At 35.8% G+C, this 18525-nt stretch overlaps 2 protein-coding genes across 2 annotated transcripts; one reads left to right on the top strand and one right to left on the bottom strand.

Annotated features, from left to right (window-relative positions):
* Positions 1-91: 91 nt before the first annotated feature.
* Positions 92-2490, top strand: LOC115620467 (alpha-tocopherol transfer protein-like). The gene is made up of 4 exons (XM_030513698.1): positions 92-95; positions 175-460; positions 1690-2062; positions 2117-2490. The coding sequence occupies exons 1-4, from the start codon at positions 92-94 to the stop codon at positions 2366-2368; spliced, it is 915 nt and encodes a 304-aa protein (XP_030369558.1). The 3' UTR covers positions 2369-2490.
* Positions 2462-16505, bottom strand: LOC115621052 (myogenic-determination protein). Its single transcript, XM_030514572.1, has 5 exons — positions 15813-16505; positions 12480-12602; positions 10623-10697; positions 4852-4930; positions 2462-2866 (listed from the first exon to the last, which is right to left on the bottom strand). The coding sequence occupies exons 1-5, from the start codon at positions 16281-16283 to the stop codon at positions 2616-2618; spliced, it is 999 nt and encodes a 332-aa protein (XP_030370432.1). The 5' UTR covers positions 16284-16505; the 3' UTR covers positions 2462-2615.
* Between the last annotated feature and the right edge of the window lie 2020 nt (positions 16506-18525).

The following is an 18525-nucleotide window of genomic DNA, read 5'->3' as shown; positions in this document are numbered from 1 at the left end:
AGGGTGGCCGCCCGACCGTGCTGACTAATTCGCATATCTATTGGTATCTAAAGAGCAAGTGTTCCACCCATTAACACCACTCCGATTAGATATGGGCCAGTGTTAACTCTACCTTGTTCAGCCATGTACATACATATACAAATTTAGTTTACTTAGCGCCATGTCTGCGTTCAGTTTGCGGACGCTCTCACCTGGAGGCCACAGCACAGGCCGAGTGCAACGAGAATATCGCCGCAAATGAGGCTCTCATTGCCACGCTACAGACATGGATTACGAAGTCGCCTCATCTAAGCGCTCGCACCAACGAACAGCTCCTTTTGTCCTTCCTGCGTCGCTGTCGCTTCAGCCTGGAGGAGACCAAGAGACGCATCGACAACTACTATGCCCTACGAGGCGTCTTCCCCGAGGTGCTCTGCGATCGGCAGGTGAACGAGGCACTTCTAACACAATTCCAGCGTGGGTGAGTCAGTGGTGTGCCTATCCCAATAGCTTAGTCATGTACTTAACCTAATAGGGAAAGCCTCTTCTTCAATTTTAACTGCTCTTATTAAATGTGTATGATAGACGCTGACTTGTGCTTACATTATTGAAAAAGTTATTTTTTCTAAAAATTTCTTGCTTTCAACTTAAAATGAAGAAATGTGTATTTAAGATCGTCTAAATACGATATAATAGGTTAAACTCAATTTGAGAAGAGTTAAAATGAAATCAATAACTGCATACCCTGGCATAAACCTTCTTTGAAAGAACTCCCAAAGGGTCTCCATTATTTGTACAATTTTTGATCTCCACAAAGTTTGCGTTTTCCATGGTTTCTGGATTTTTCTAATGGAGAACCTTTAGGTGATTCTTTTAAATAGTGTATGCAATAATAGCCGTGGTTTAAAATTTTAAAATATTAAGTATAATGATAAAACTATTTACTGCTATTTGTTCCAGATACTTTTTCGCTTTTAGTAGTAAACATAAACGAAACATTTAAGTTAAGTCTACTTTAAGCAAGTCTAAGGATATACTTGTATTAAAGAGTGGGTGGAGAGAAAAAACGCTAAAATTATGAAACATATGCAACATTATGATAATTCCAAAAATATATTTGTCCAAGAGACCTGTTCCTGCATTTTGTTGAATGAGATGAATTTTTTATGCTTCTTCATAATCTTGTTATTTTTATCTTGTGTTCCTTAAATCAAATAAATGAGTTTATTTTTAAGGAATCCAGCTCTAAATAAAGCCAAATGTGAAGATTCACAGTAATATAATTAAACAGATCAAGTTTTCTATTTTTTCGTGTTTTTATGATAGATTTTAAATCATTTTATAAATAAGTAGTTATCTAAAAGTTGCTATGTAGAAAACACATTTTTCATAAAAAACGGTTTGTTTAAAATTGCTAAATGTTTTCAAATCATATTTTCAAGCCATCATCATTCTGTTGAGGTAATTAAAGAATAAAAACAAAAACCTAAATTTAAAATTTTCAATTCAAATTTGTTTTCTTCATTTCTAAATTCCCAGCTTTACTATTTCTGAATGTAATCATAATTTTAAATTTAAGAAATATTACTCGCAGAACTCAGTAATGCACATATATCATATTTTCGTTTATTTATTTTATTAATCACCTAATTAAATGAATTCTATAACGTTAACCAACTAAATCATGTTTTGATTTCCACCTCCAAACAGTATACACATCATTCCAGCGCGCCCCTTGAGTGCAATGGGTCCACGGGTCATCATATCGCAGTTCTCCAAAATTGATACGAAAAAATCGAATCCGCGCGAGGCATTCAAGCTGCTCTTTATGCTATTGGAATTATTGGCCCTGGAGTGCGATAATGCTAGTGTGGCGGGCCTGTTCTATGTGATTGATGCCCGTGATGTCAATATGGAGCAAATGCTGCAATACGATCCGTTTCTGCTGAAGAAAACGTTCGCTCTAGTCGATCAGTGCTTGCCCCTCCGATTCGTAGAAGTACACATGATCAATATGCGACGGGAGGGACAGGCTATATTCAACTTTGTCACCTCCTTTCTGCCACCCAAGCTGCCTTGGAAGGTATGTCCACATTATTTTTAATAACATCATTACTTAAACGTCATTCCATTGCAGTTTGTGGTGCACAAGAAGGCTGAGGATCTGTACGAGCACCTGCCTCGCGAGGCCATGACCATCGAGTATGGCGGCACCAATGGCTATCAGGCCGAGGCCCTGGACTACTGGAAACAGAAGCTGAACGAGTACCAGCAATACTTTGCGGAAGATGCACAATTCTGCACGAATGAGAAGTTACGCGTGGGTCTGGCCAATAGCTGGGCAGCCGGCGAGCTGAGCGGCTCCTTCCGTAAGCTGGAGGTGGATTAGGGAGATGGGGAGAGATTTCAAGAATTCCGCTTGTTCATTATGTTTATTTTTATTAGTGTTTAGTTTTATGCTAAATTTACAGTATAATTTAAACTTTTAATTAACATACAACTAACTAATTATCTCTCTCTGGGTACTTCTTTGGCTTTGGCTTGGTGGGTATAGCGCGTATCCTTCGGGGCACTTAAAAATATACAATTTACAATTAACTAGACATGGGATTAAGGCTTAAGACTGGTGCATGCCACTAAGTAGTATTGCATTTCTGTTTAAAATTTGCATGCAGCGTTGTTGCTGTTGTTGTTTGGGCCGTCGTTGTTGTTGTTGTTGCCTTGTGCCCCGCTGAGTTCGTCGCCGTGTGCGCATTTGCACTTTGACCTTGCCCGCTGCCTGTGAGAGCCGTAGAAATGCCACTATTGCTGCTCTTATTTATGCTCTGCACTATGAGATTCAGGCAATCCAAGCTGGAACCATTCGCACTGGAGCTGGCATCGAAGTCTGCAAGAGCCACACAATGATTTTAGATATAGAATTAATAGTTTTTCTGTAACTAAGAAATGAATTGAATTGAAATTGAATTTCTTATTTTAAAAGCAGAATTGTTTTATACTCAGTATATATGGAAGCTAAGATAAAGTAAGCCTGAAATGTATGACGGTTTTGAGCCACTTTTTAAATGCCTTTTTGACACACAAAATAAAGTCCGACTTATCTCTGTGAAGCTATATCAAATATAGACCTATAATAATTGCAATTTTCATAACAAAATTATTTTAACTTGTCTGACCAAAAATTACAAGCGACTTGATTTGATTTGAATTTTTTGAGCCACTTTTTAAATGCCTTTTTGACACACAAAATAAAGTCCGACTTATCTCTATGAAGCTATATAAAATATAAACCGATAATAAGTGCAATTTTCATAACAAAATTATTTTAACTTGTCTGACCAAAAATTACAAGCGACTTGATTTGATTTGAATTTTTTGAGCCACTTTTTGAAAGCCTTTTTGACGCACAAAATAAAGTCCGACTTATCTCTATGAAGCTATATAAAATATAAACCGATAATAATTGCAATTTTCATAACAAAATTATTTTAACTTGTCTGACCAAAAATTACAAGCGACTTGATTTGATTTGAATTTTTTGAGCCACTTTTTGAAAGCCTTTTTGACACACAAAATAAAGTCCGACTTATCTCTATGAAGCTATATAAAATATAAACCGATAATAATTGCAATTTTCATAACAAAATTATTTTAACTTGTCTGACCAAAAATTACAAGCGACTTGATTTGATTTGAATTTTTTGAGCCACTTTTTAAATGCCTTTTTGACACACAAAATAAAGTCCGACTTATCTCTGTGAAGCTATATCAAACATAGACCTATAATAATTGCAATTTTCATAACTTGTCGGACCAAAAATTACAAGCGACTTGATTTGATTTGAATTTTTTGAGCCACTTTTTGAAAGCCTTTTTGACACACAAAATAAAGTTCGGCTTATCTCTGTGAAGCTATATAAAATATAGACCGATAATAATAACAAATTTCATAATACAATTACTTTAACTTGGCTGACCGAAAATTACAAGCGACCTGAAAGCATTTACAATTTATATTCCGACAACGACTTTTTACGTTTATTTTTTTTACATGTAGTAATACTCTAAGGTCTCCGAATATTGCTTTCACAACATATATAGCCAAAGACTTTTGTAGTCAATGCATAAACTTTCTATATACATATTTATTAAGAACAATAACTTGCCATACCAGAATTTAAAGTTCTACGCTAAACAAATCTAGCCTTCCCATTGTCTCACAGCAAAACATCTTACTTGTATTATATTTTTTTACCATATACCCTTACAATTTTCATTGAAGAGTATACAAAACAATAACTGTATTATTTCAAAGAGTTAATTTTTTTTTTTTTTTTTTTGGAACTATCAAAGAGGCAAAACACTTCGATGCTAACATTTCTTTCCTTGCTCGTTTTTGCCGAAACTTTTTTATAACTTTGCTATATAAATTAGAAATTATTTTTAAAAAATCGATAGAATCCAAATATTGCAACTTTACGAAGCTGTTTTTGCATAAGTGCTTTTATTTATTTTTAACATAAAATATGTCAACGATTTCTGAGAAGCAATATATGTAGAAAAAGTTTTACAATCTTCGAAATCATTGAAATCGAAATCATGTGTTTGGGCAAGATATATTCCTCCTACTTATGACAGAGTTAAACGTTTTCGGCTTACATTTATTGTAAATAACAAGCATACTTGTATGCTATAATTAGATGTTAATATTATAAGAAAATTATACGATAGGTTAAAAGTTTCAAAAACACCGCCCCTTCCAGTGGGATTACTTTTAAGTCATTTATGAAATGTGAATTCATTCTTTCTAAAGGCCTCTCAGCCCCAAATAAATGTATGGTATAGTATAGTTCTGGAAAAGTTTTTACTTGCCTGAGAACGGTCCATATTTTTCCATATGTTTGTTGTAGAAATTGAGCTTGTCCTCCAAGTACGCTCCGGCATATGAGCTCTGCGAATACATGTAGAAGAGAGGAAATATTCATCTATAAGATAAATTGGATAAATTTAGCGACTACGCTCGAGTTAAATTAGCTGAGCAATAAATTAGAAAATATGCAAGCTAGAGAGACAGCGAGCAAGGCGGGAAAGATGACAACGTCCAAATAGCTGGCGCGTCATTTTCACGTCTAAATGCGATACGAAAAGCCGTCTAATGACGAGATTACGACAAAAATAATGTGCTTGCTTGCACTTGGGGTGCAAAATGTGGCCCGAAGTAGTGCTCGTATAGTAACAATGTTGCTGGGGCAAGCCAATTAAAATGCATTGAACCCCGGCGGCGGCGACAACAGCCAGCAGATACAATGCAAAGATGCAGCTACAGATGCAGCTATAGATACAGATACAAATGCAAAACAATACGCATTGTCTGCCTGATGCCACACTTATTAGCAATTAAATGCATTTTCTGCAATATTTGTGCATACGCAGACGACACGAGAGAGAGAGCACAGATTTCTTGCAGATACTCGCACATATAATTCATTAGAAAAATCGCTTTAACGCTTACGCTAAGCAAATTATAATTGCCACTTCTGGGTGGGTTAGACATTTTGCCAGAGTTTCTGATGAAAACTGCTTAGTGCGTAAGCCAAATGAGCCGCTAAGATTTAGCTGCTTTGTAGCCTTGTTGTTGGTGTTGTTTCTGTTGCCGTTGCCGTTGCCGTTGCCGTCGCCGTCGCCGCGTCTGCGCCTGCAGTCGGCGCAAGGATCGCGGTCGCAAATGGGACTAGAGTGTGATATGCTTATTTTTAGTAAGTGACATAAGAACAACACACACACAAACACACGCACACATACACTCGCCCCTCCACAACAACAAATGCTCGCCCTGCACTTTTATAAAGCAATTTATCATTTTCCGAGCGTTTAGTGACAGCGTGCGCTCAATATATAAACATTTTTCTCCCATTCCCGCCTCTGCAGCCACTGGCGGACTGCGCACCATCCAGACACCGAGTACATACCTATATACATACATATACGTAAGCGTATGTGTTGCGTGTATTTTTATGTAAATCATGTGTTAATATCGCATATGAATGAAATTCCACTTATCACTTGCAAGAGATTTTGAGCCACATTTCTGGATCCTTTTTTTACATTTTATTTCTTGGAAGCTTTGTGTTGTGCTGACTTGTAAATGCAACGGATATGATGCATGAATTGCTTAATAAATATAAAGACAGCGCGCTTGATATCTTCATAAACAAGTCGTCGTCTGGTAAACATAAATATCCCTCACAATGTACATACTTCTGTGAAACGTGATTACATAACATACATTTCAGTAGAGCTGAATACGATAATGTTTCATTAAAGATCGACCTTTTCCATCTCTTCAACCGAAATCTATGAAGTCGCTTAATCAAGCTCTTCATCTTTATTTAAACAAATTAAGTTCAGTATTAATACTTTTGAACTTTTTCTACATAATTAAAAATAATAATAATAATACAAAATAGGTCTACATTATGAAAAAAATACGTAAAGAAACTATAACTTCCGATGTATTACGCAACTCAAAACTCAGGGTAGAAATTGATCAGGAGTTTGTCAGTTAATAGTGTAAGTAGAGCATTCCAATAAAAATAACCACATAAGATCAATTCCTGCTATTACTTTTGCTAAAATGAAAATTGCAATTTTCTTCTTTGAAGATAGATCAGCCGTTAATATAGGGCGTTCCCCCTTTTTCCCGAAAAATATCAGGCGAAAAGAAACAATTTTCAATAAAAAATGTACTATTTATAATATCGAAAGCGAAGTACGTTGTCACATATGTAAATACAAGTATGTATATAATTATTCACTTGCTTGGGTACATCGTGAATCATTAAAAATGTGGGGTACTCATGTGCTCCCTCAATAAATTTATTGGCAGGTTTGAACACTTTGATTACAAAGTACTTGTCCATTGATATCAGCGTATTCTTTGATAAATTTATAAGTGGCCAACAATATATATATAGATAGTTATAAGTACGTGTGTGTGTTTGTAAGTATGTCTGTAGAACAAACATTTCGGCCAGATGTCTCGTTTACCTTTACGATGTGATAAGGAGGTCTATTATGGGAGTGCCATTAAAATGATTGCAAACGATTATGGACTCAGTGCAAAAGTTGAAAAGGCAATTAAAAATGCAAGCTTTGAATAGAAATATAGCAGCACTTGAATGCCTCTAACAATATAATATGCGGTCCAAGGTCTTTTTTAAAACTGTTTAACTAAATCCTGATTAGGCCTCAAAAGCGTTATCACAGTCATTGTCTTGGTAATGATTGATTTGAAGTGGCTTTACTTATTTTATTTAAATCTAAAAAATGCTAAATAGTTTCAATACAAACAAATTATAAAGTGCACTCAAAACAAGTTTTCAATAGCTTGGAAATATAAATAATTTCAATTTCAGAATGCACAAATCCATTGCTACCATATAATTTAATAATTGTCCTCTTTAGAACAGATCTTAAAAAATAATAAAGAATAAAAAATAAAACAATTTCAAAATTTTCCTTATTGATAATAATGTTAAAGCGTAATTCAAAATTTGAAGTTAATTATTTTCCTAAAATAAGAAATCCAGCAAAAGACATATATTCTTGCTAAATTACATTCACAAAAGTAGATGTATCAAGTATTTTGATGAAAGTTTTATGTTGTATTTAAAAATAAGTTAATTTCTCTCTGAGACTCAAAAGTTGTCGTTCCTGAGTTTGGAAAGCATTAAGAGAGATGGGCGGTATAAGCTTGTGGTATAAATCTATTCCAAATCCTTTGAGAATTTTAACCTATGAGTAACTTTAAGCAGCTCCTTCAAACATTTCAAATAAATAAATATACCTTTTTGTATTAACTGCATTTATTCCCGGTCTGCAGAGCAGGTACCCCACATGTCTTCAATCTAAAGAATCTCAAGCCGTAAAATCGAGCAACTGAAAATGTCAAGATCTTTTCTAACAAGACGGAAAGTCATTTTGGAAACGTGGGGTCCGTTTCCCCACGAATGACCTACAGAAGTCACCTCCATACCAAGTAATAACCCAAGTGCCAGCTACAAGCATTTTTAATATCTTTCACGATCCCCGGGGAGGAGTAAGTCATAATGGGTTAGAGATGAAATTGTGAGCAGCATTGTGACCTGTGATGAGGGAGTTGTTGTTCAGTTGTTCAGACAAACTCAAGCTATAATATCGTATATTTATTTATAATTTGAATTCTGCCGCCGCGATATTCGTTCGCATTGCACGAAAATAAAACTCCAGCCCCCCAAGCGTCTCAAAGATGCAGATACAACTACGTACAACTACGAGTGCGAGGATCAACTGAAAAGGCAACCCTCAATGGATGGATTGTCAACGTCAAATGCATTTTAATGTCTGCAGGCTGGCATTTCGCCAGTTTTTAATCAAACTACATAAACTGCATAAAGCTATGGGCTCGCATTAATATCTGCCATTGGTAGGCAATGCAGCCAAGCGTCTGCCAAAGGCATAGAAATATGCAAAGTTTTATGGTAAATTAACAAATTTGTACATTAAAATGTGAAAAACTCAAACAAACTGCATGGAAATCATTCATCGGTGTGGCAACAGGCTGCGCTGCGGGAAAGGGGTGTGGGGGGGGGAGTATAGCCATAAAGATAAACCGTCAACTATTGCAAAAATGCTCACGTAATTGTTGACAATTTGTTCTGCTGTCAGATACGTGCCCATGCCAGTTAGACCAAGTCTTGCAACACCTTGTGGAAGACAAAGCCCCGACGGAAGCAGAGAGAGAGAGAGAGTTCTCGTTGTTCGCTGTCGCCGATCTTGTCATGTTTTTCCTGTGCAATTTGTCAACTGACACTTTTGCCTTTTAACCGAACTCGCGAGCATTATGAAATACATAGAAATCCGTTGCCGCCTCTTCCCCCCCCCCTCCCCCTTTGGGGAAAAGGGGGGGAAGAAAAACCTAAAGTAGCTCAAGTTGTCGCACGGAAAACAGAACACGGGCCGGGCATATCGTATGTGCCTAAAAGGTATTTTGTAGTGTTACGCGCCATTTGAACAACGCAGCATACGAATTTGTTATAATTAATTTACAACACGATTTTCGTTTATAGTCTGCAGTTGAGTTGGGTGGCTGTTCGCTGCTGCTTCTTCTAATTTTCCTTCTACTGGTTGCCGATGGGGCTCCAGTTCGGTAAAAATTCATAAAAAGAACATTTATTTATTGCATTTCACTAACGACAACGACGACGACCACACACACCAGCGCATAGTGGGTTGAAATATTCAATTTATGTTCAAAAGTCCACTCTACCCTCTCATGGGTGTCTTCAAAAAATTCCCCCAAATAGGCGTGTTCATCGAAGTAGATGCACTCGGAAATCTTCTTTGGAAAGTTCACCCGAGGAAAAAAAATCAAGCAACACAATTGAAAACAAAATATTTCAGATTAAAGATATAAAGTATTTCGGAATAAAAATCATTTTAAGAAAGCAGTCGCCACAGGCTGAGAAGGCAAATATTACGCCATATTTAAGGAAAAACTTATATGATATAGTAATCTACAAATACAACATGCCTTACACAATTTATCTCACAAATCAATCGACCTATCAAGAATTGACAGAGGACATGTGAACAATTCTTTGACTAACTGCAAAAAAATGTATTTATTTTCCGCAATTTCATATATTCTATTGTAGAAAAGATTATCTTGCCTCGCAAGAAATTATCATAACGAAATGCTTGACAATCGGAAATATCGATCATATATCGATAAGCATTGCATTGCATTGCTTTTAGCACTAGCCATATGGTCAATCAGAATACTTAAGAGCCCATGAAGAACGATTCATTTAACCTCTGCTTTCAACTTTTGTTTCGAAAATTCGTCCAGGTTAAAGAAAAGCACAAAAAGATAAGCACAAAAAGATAAGCACAATTGTAGCCAAACAATTAAGTACAATTAAGTACAAAAACTTGACTTAACACGGACAATATTGTCAAAAAAAGAATTCATTTAACTTTATATTTTAACCTTTACCTCAACAAATTCAACCACTGTGCACTGATGAGCCGATGCCAACCCCTAGCCAACCGTCTGGGAATGGAGGCCAACATAAATTGTGTAGCTATTTATTTTGTATTAATTTCGGGTCTTTTGTGCCTTGGAAATTTACGCGTATCTGCCTATGCATCTGGCTGACTTGTTCCAAGGCGCTTTTGCATGTTTTCGAGAATCCCTGCCCCATAATTCATAATTTCCCAGTAAGTAGCAGTAGCGGGTGGAATCGGAATCGGAATCTCTGTGACAATTCTCTGCTGCTTGTGCTTATTAAGTTGCACGTCAGCGACGGCATAAATTTTGGCTTACAGAGAACCCAGAGATATTGTCGATATCGTCGCGAGTCTTAAGTCCGCACCTTGTACGCGCATATTCTATTTTCATGTTGGTGTTGTCGGCCCAGGAACGACAGACCCGAGATTTTTGATGAATGTGCGCGTCGCATAAGAAAAATGTATGAAAACGTTTTTCATGCATGAGGTTTTTACGAGAAAATAATTGCGGAACGCTTTCTTCCCCAAATATTAATTGGCGTTCAAATTCATATCTCTGTGCCCGCCAGTTCCCCAATACGAGTACTACTTACCAAATAATCTTGCGGGCAACTCTTGCCGCTCAGACTCTGTGATAGATTGTCACTGTCGCGAGTGGGCGCCGATTCCTGCAATAGAAAGACCATCACATCAGCAATAACTACATACAAGTAAGCTCTTCATGTTTTTAACGATAATGAACGATTTTGTGTTCTGCCATAGTAGCTGACAATATAATACTAATATTAATAACACCACTAAAAAGATGCGTTTAAAAATATATTGAAATAGGGAGCTTCTGGTTAGTTGTTATTATTCTGTCCAACAAATTCCGCAATTTGGTAGATTATATATAAATACTCGTATTCAACTTTTCTTCACATGTTTCATGTTTTCATATGTTTCAATATTTTCAATTTTCAATCTCTATCAATAATACACTATCTTAATAAGCTATTGAAATAATATTATTACGCCTTATTTTAATTATTTCAATTACTTCAAAATGCTAGAGCCACATAAAAAATATTGTTTTAAAAGAAGAAAAGAAAAGACACACACATTTTAGAAAATAAGCTACAGAAAATGATAAAAGGAAGTTCTAAAAATCTACCACGATCTAGCAATGTCAGTGTACTAATTTCATCTGAGTGAAAAAATTAAATTAATATTGAAATAGAAATAAAAGCAATAACTCTAAATAGTCATTGTCTAATGAGTTGAACAAAAATATTTAAATTATGAAGATTTTTTGGGATTTTGTTTTAAATAAAATACTATATATCTTAAATCTAAGATAACATTTTCACAATAAATCTCCCTTAAACAAGCTTTGGTGGCAATTCCAAAAGATATTAAACACAATACAAGTATTTCATCTCCACAAATATTAAATTAGATATTATTAGCATTTATTTGGATTGATTCATAGAAGTTTTTATTTATAAAATACTCTTAGGTTAGGAACTCAATTATTGTTGAAAGATAAAGTAAAATGTTGATAAGCTTCAAGTCGTTAAACGAAAGGTTTCTTGTGAATAATGACAAAATTAATGTAAGATGCGAGATTGAAAGAACACCCAACTGCAGATCAGTTGCTTTAAAGAACGCAGTCATAAATGTACCCCGGAACTTAATTTAAACATAAGCTTAAATTACCAACTAAAGTGTGAAATGATCTTTAGACATTTATTGATTCTATAGAAATGCTTCATTACCACCCAAGGTGTCTATACAAATAGAATGGTAAATGGACTGGAATAAGTTCAGTTGTAAAGTTAGAGTCAAGCTAACCATTTCGAGAATATAAACCTTTAAGCACTATTTTAAAATTGTTGTTTTTAATTTGCCTTCGGCCACAATTTATAGCCTGTAATTCGTTTAAGCAGATAGATAAAGCCGTTACAGGATTTAGTAATCGGTTTTCAAAGTAGCGTGCATCTAAGCTCTAATTCAGCCCTGAATATGGCCTAAATCATTCTAACATTACGGTCCTAATACGAAATTGATAGTACTTGGAATTATTGTTATACTAAAGACTATAAGTATAATTTTCAAGATCATACAAAGGTTGACTGAGAAAATCCTCATTAAACGATGTAGATTCGTAGCAAAAGAAACAAAACTAGTACATTAATTTATAAGAAATCTTCTTGTCGTACTAGGAATTAATAAACAAACAAATAAATAAATAAATAAAAATATAAAAAAATCCTTTAAATTTCACAACTAAGTCATGAATGTTATCTCTCTCTCTCTCTCTCTCGCTCTTGAAATTAATTATAACTCTATCCAAAAATATATAGTTTGCTTCTGCAAAACACTTCATTGGCATTTCTTTGTGGAATGGCACAAATTTGTGTGCAAATTATTTGCCCTTTTGACCGTAGTCTGCAGCCTTTTGGTATTACCTGCAGTAAATCCTCGAGACTCTCTATATACTCGATGGCATTGCGCAATATTTCGACTTTGGGCAAACGCTGGTTGGGATTCGATGAAGTGCGTCGCTTCAACACCTCGAATGCTTCGTTAACCTAGAAAGAAGAGACATTAAATGTGAAAAATGCTGCGCATCATCAATTAAAAATCATCATAGAAACCCATTAGGCATGTCATAAAAAGCATGTTCAGCTCTAAGTGGCTCTTTAATATAACATATTTTAAATTAAATTGTGCATAAAATTTAAACAATTTAATTGTTGTCGCGGCTCTCTTGGGCTTCCTCGTTTTATTTTATGACTGCCAAAGTGTTGCGCCCTCCTTTCATAATTTAATGGCTGCTACCGACAGGCTGCAGGCCTAGGGCTGAGGCTGGGGCTGGGGCTCCACCGAGGCTGATCTGGATATAGCTATTAGTGTAGTGCTAGCTATAGATCTCTCGCTGCAGTCATAAATACGGCCGCGACATTTGCGTGACATGTTTAACACTATCGCTTTTACGATTTGTCGCGTAACTCGTAAAAGTTCGCTTTCATATTAGTGTTCTTGGCAAATCCATGCAACCACGCAGTGAAGTTTCGGAGCAGCTGTACGGCTGGTTTCCTAACTTGCTGGGTGGTTTTTTTACAAGCCTCATTAATTTTCTTTTAGTAGAAGTGACGTTTATGCCCATGAGGTGTTAATTTTTCTGCGGCAACAAAGTTGTTTGACTGCCCATTCAAGTTCCGTTCTGCAGTGCAAAAAATTTGTTTAATTTAAAGAAAATTTTAGTCTTGTTTATTATAACCCAGTAGAGCTCGTTTAGGTTAACGCTGCCTACTCTTCTGGAACCGAACTTAAGTTCCTTGCTTAGTAATAATGTAACGATCTTTCCTGGTCTCCCTTTCTTTGTGTTAGAAAAGCGCCCATGAAATGAGTGTACGCTCTAGATAATTTTATGGATCAATTTTCAGATATAGTATGTATACGGAAAAAACATAGATAGCTTTTGGACAGACTGGGTTACGAGGAACTCTAATATTCTGCCAATTCGCTTCTGCTTATCTTTCCCTCTTTGGTCTGAAGGGTCGAAAATTAAATTATATGTAACCGTCTTTAATTGTCTTTTTTCTTTTCGTCCATATCTAGCAACAAGTCTACAAATTTATGTATTGCATATTGAAATTTGACCAGGTTCTATGAAACTATAATAAATTTATTTTGTTTCATTAATTTCATTGAATTTTGTGAGCAAATGATATCCAGGTCAGGACTAACAGCCAGAAAAGTAGTTTGGTTTGGTGGAAAGGTTGATGGTTTTCATATAACCTTTTTTACATAAAATGATCAAATCATCTTAAATAAAAGTATTAAAATCAACCAAAAGTATGCATTTGATAACTGCCAATACGTAAATCTGGTACAAGTTTTAAACAAATATGAATAAATTATTAAAAAAGCATTCATATAGACAACTTAATTAAATCATTTTAATGTGTGTTTATTGTTTTTTTTCCAATTTCTTTCTGGAGAAACCATAGATCTATTAAAAGCATCAGCTCTATTATTTAGACTGCCTTTTTATCTTCTTGTGATCGTTTGTCATTCTTCTATAGCTTTTTTCGAACCATTAATGCATTTTCGCCCACACAACGATGCTCGCATCGTGCATCATCATTTTAGCTTATTGTACCAATATTTACGGACTGTTGGCAAGATCTGCTCATATATGAGTACCATATTATATATATTGTTGACTACGAGATTCTGATCTCCAGTGCCAAAAAAAAAAATCGTATTGAACCATTGTTCAAAAGGGGGAATAATGAACAAAGACTCTTGACTTGCAAGTTGGTATATTCGTTATCCTGGACATATCTTAGCCTCCCGTGTAAGCTTCATTTGTTTGCCAATCTACAGCGCTGTTGTAAAAATATATGTAATAGCACTACAGTGAAATGTATATTCTTCAAAGAAAACAAGCACTTTTTCCCTAACATTGTGGAACATTATGGAAATTGAAGTTATCCTTTCTTTGAGAGATATCATTTTACTCTCACAATGACAAATATTTTATTTAATATAGCTATGGAGTGCAGATTCAACGCAATTTAAAGAATCTTACTTTAGAATGCAGCTTTTGATTAACCTTTTCGTACTCTAGTGTTATTTCCAAAAGAATGTAGCTATGGATCGTAAAAAGAATTACAGTCCCAATAAAAGTAATATCAGCATAGCTATGAACTCGGAGGGTTGAGTCTATGTCTTAGTTGGCAGTATCTTGGGCTGTTCTAAAAAAATCGAAAGTCCATAACGACTGACGTAAAAAAGATGTGTATCTTCAAAAGCTAAGCAACAACGAGAAGAATTAGGCTGTGCTTAGAAAATCCTGGGGCTAGATCCCTAGAAAAAAGGTGCAATAACTTAAATGTTAAATCAATACTAATTCGAATCATCAAATATGTCACTACTTGAAAGGTTTAGATCTTGATTTAAACAAACTTAGACAACATTTTAAACCTTAATAAACCTTGTTATAGGTATTATTTCGGATATGTTATAGCTCTTTGAATATGATTATTGAAAAATCCAAACCTGCTATTTTTAATGAATGTGATTTTAGAAGTAATAATTTTGGTTTTAAATGTATAACTTGTTTTCATTGATTTAATTAAATTTTCGGTTTCATTAATCTAAAGGGTAGTTTGAATAAAAGTTGTATGTATCTGAGAAGGACATATATCGAAGAAGATACATAAACAAAGAAGGTACTACTAGAATATGAATTACTTTTGTGGTGGAATTTTTCGTGTGCACAAGCAGCTCTAAAGCATCAAAAACCTCCTATCTTTCTTATATAGTAGTCGGATGAAACCAAACCTACAAGAAATAACATAAACTTCTGTAAATTTAAATTGAACTGAAAGATACGAATTACAATGCATACTTTTGTTTAGATCTTAACTAACAGATGCTATCAATAGATATTGTTAAAAGAAATTATATACGAGTATTTATCGGAGCCTTAAAAATCTACTGTTTTAATGACATAGACAGACAATATTCCGGAATCGAACATAACATGCTGTGTAGAATAATATACTCTGTTTCCCAACATGAGTATTATTCATGAGTATTATTATTATTATACAATATAAAATATCATTTATAGTATCCTTTTTAGCTTCCATTCTATTCATTCAGTTTTATCCACTAATGGATTGCAAGGCAAGAAAACAAACTATTGGGCGAGTTGAAAATTCTAGTTTTTAGAATCGATTGTTGGACCATTTCAGTTTCCCCTTTGTACTTCCCCTTGCCCTCACCTTTCGCAGTCGTCGCCTCTCCCGCATGGTGGCCGCTTTTCGCCGATCGACCGTCACGCTCTTCTTCTTGCACGCCTTGCAGGCCCACGTGAGGCAGGGACGCGAGGACTGCGCGGAAGCACACACCAAAGGTGCCAGGACGTGCTCCTCGGAGCTGAGACTGTTCTCGTCGTAGTCTGTGGTGTAGATGGGCGAGGGCGTCATCTGCAGTTTGTCGTTGCTCGTCGGACTGTGGCCGCTTTGGTAGCTGCAGGCGTTGGCGTTGACGCCTTCGCCGACGGCATTGAAGCGACTGAAGAAGTGCTGGAGGGTCTGGTGCGAGGGATGAGTGTAGTGGGGAGCGGGCTGGTGCGTCGATTGGACCATGTTGTAGTTGTCATGCTGAGCATAGTTGTTGTACTCCTGCTTAATGATGCTGTTGTTGTTGTTGTTGGGCAGCATGCCGCCAGGATTATTGTTGTACTTTGTCATTATTTTCAATATTTTAGATCTAACGAGATTCTCAAATGGGTGCAATTTCTAATTGCCCTTGGCAGTTGCACTTTTCACTTGGGGCTTGGCTTGAGTTTCACTTTACACTGCACAAAAATCGGGGGAACCGGGGAGCGCGTGACGTAGAACTGAGACAGCAACCGACACCGACCGACGCCCGCAACAAACGCAACACATTTGGTTGACAAAATTTTCAATATGTTGCGCCGATGATGATCTGGTGTGGATCTCGCAGCTACTGCTGCGTTTTGAGTGGCTGCCTGCGAGCGCTCTCGAGGCGTGCTCGAGTGGTTTCTATTTATAACGCGGCCCGCCATTAGACGGCGTTTCTGGCGCTCAGCAGGACGCTGAGCGCTGCTGGCCACGCCCCTCCAAATAAATAGTTTCCATAGTTCGTAGTCACTCAATGAATTGAATGTTTTTCAAAGGCTTATCGCCAATGTCGCCGCTTCGCGCCACTAGTTTATTTATCGGGAAAAATGCAAATAAATTCTGGGCCTACCTGCCCAAGTACTATACTTGTATAGGGCCTGGGATATTGAGAAATTTGAAGACGCACATAAATAAGGCCAGCCAAGCAATTCGTTAATGTGACATTTTTAATGGATGCAGCGCCCACACCACCCCATCTGGAGCGGGTCCAATGCGCGCACCTTGCCTCGTTTGTTGATTTTCGTATTTATTTTTCCCTGATTTTCGGTTTTTGTATTTGTTGCTCGCCTATTATTTCCATCCAATTTTCTTTGTTATTTTCTTGGCTTTGCGTGCGACAATGTTAAATTGAGCAAAAAAACAAAAATAGCTCCGCTCTGCTCCCCTTAAATACACATACGTATATAATTTGTTTATTTATCGCTACTCAAACAAAATATATATCTTTGGAAATCACCTCTAAATCTTTTCGAATGATATTGTAAATCTTTTGTCTTATGCTCGTGGTTTTCCTCTCGCTGCCTCAGCTTCATTCCTATTCCACTTTTTCGTGCTTTCCTCTTGGCTTTCTATTCGAGTGACATTCATTTGGAAATCGAGGTGATAAATGCTTTGTTTTGATTTGATTTGATTTTGTTTTGGCGACCGAAGGGTCCTCATAATATTTGTTGCTAGTAAACAAAATTTGTTGTATTTAAGACTTGAAAACGTGTCGCTAATAGTACGTAGTTGTACAATAACGAACATAATCCCATCAATTTTTCTCACATTCTGTGCAGCTCGCAAGCATAAAATTGGGAAAGATTTCTCAAATGTGATTTTCAATTTCATCTTAAAATATAATATAACAAGTGCTATTCACTTTTTATTTTTCCACTCAAAATTTGTTTGAAAAATTGATTTAAAAGGATGTCGGATGAAAGGATGTCAAATATTTTTAACAGAAAATGTTATGGATCTATAAATACATTTGGGGTTCTTGAAATAGTAGAATCTATATATAGTTCTTAAGCTTGCAAAAAGAGTGAATCTGAGCTTGAGGAGTTTATCGACTTATATAGCAAACTACAAACCAGAAATACAGAAATTTGTGTTAACAACTTAAATTAGGTCTACAAAATTTCAATATCAGACAGTCCCATTCCCGTGCCAGTTTCGATGAAATTTTACTGAAAAGGGTAAGATGAATTTGTATCTTAACAATATCTTTGCTAATTGTTCCCGTTCCCAGTTCCAGTTCCAACTGAATAGCTAATTAATTAAAAGATTCCTAAAAGTATCAACCTGAAAGACAAATATTACTATCGATCGCTAGTATTAGTATTCATTGACCTAAGTATACAACTATTTGTGATGCCCTTAGTTGCTGTTTGAATTTGTTTGTAAATCGTTGCCTGAACTAACAAGTGTCCAAATTATCAAAAAAAAAAACATTTTCAAAAACCAAGAACTAACGATACTTTTAAAACTAGCTCCCAACTTAGAAACTGAGACTCAACCTTACATTTAATTGAATCTATCATTATCTGATACTTCATAAGAATTTTACAAAAATATTAACCTTACCTGGAATAATGATAGTAATGTTTCTAAGCTAAAACCTATAGGCTTTTAGTCAACAATTTCTATTCAGCCCCGCAATTTGTCATTTCTTTCACCCATTTATTTTAAATCCGCTAGATGGATTATAGCTATAGCAAAGACATGCACCAATGTACTAGCGCCACCTGCAGTGCTTTAGCTTAAGCAACCACAGCAACAAGTAGTCGAGCTGTGTAAAACATTAATG

This window comes from Scaptodrosophila lebanonensis, unplaced genomic scaffold (genome assembly GCF_003285725.1).
Source record: "Scaptodrosophila lebanonensis strain 11010-0011.00,11010-0021.00 unplaced genomic scaffold, SlebRS2 tig00000024-arrow-pilon, whole genome shotgun sequence".
NCBI classification, from domain to species: domain Eukaryota; kingdom Metazoa; phylum Arthropoda; class Insecta; order Diptera; family Drosophilidae; genus Scaptodrosophila; species Scaptodrosophila lebanonensis.
This window is presented reverse-complemented; position numbering and strand designations above follow the sequence as displayed.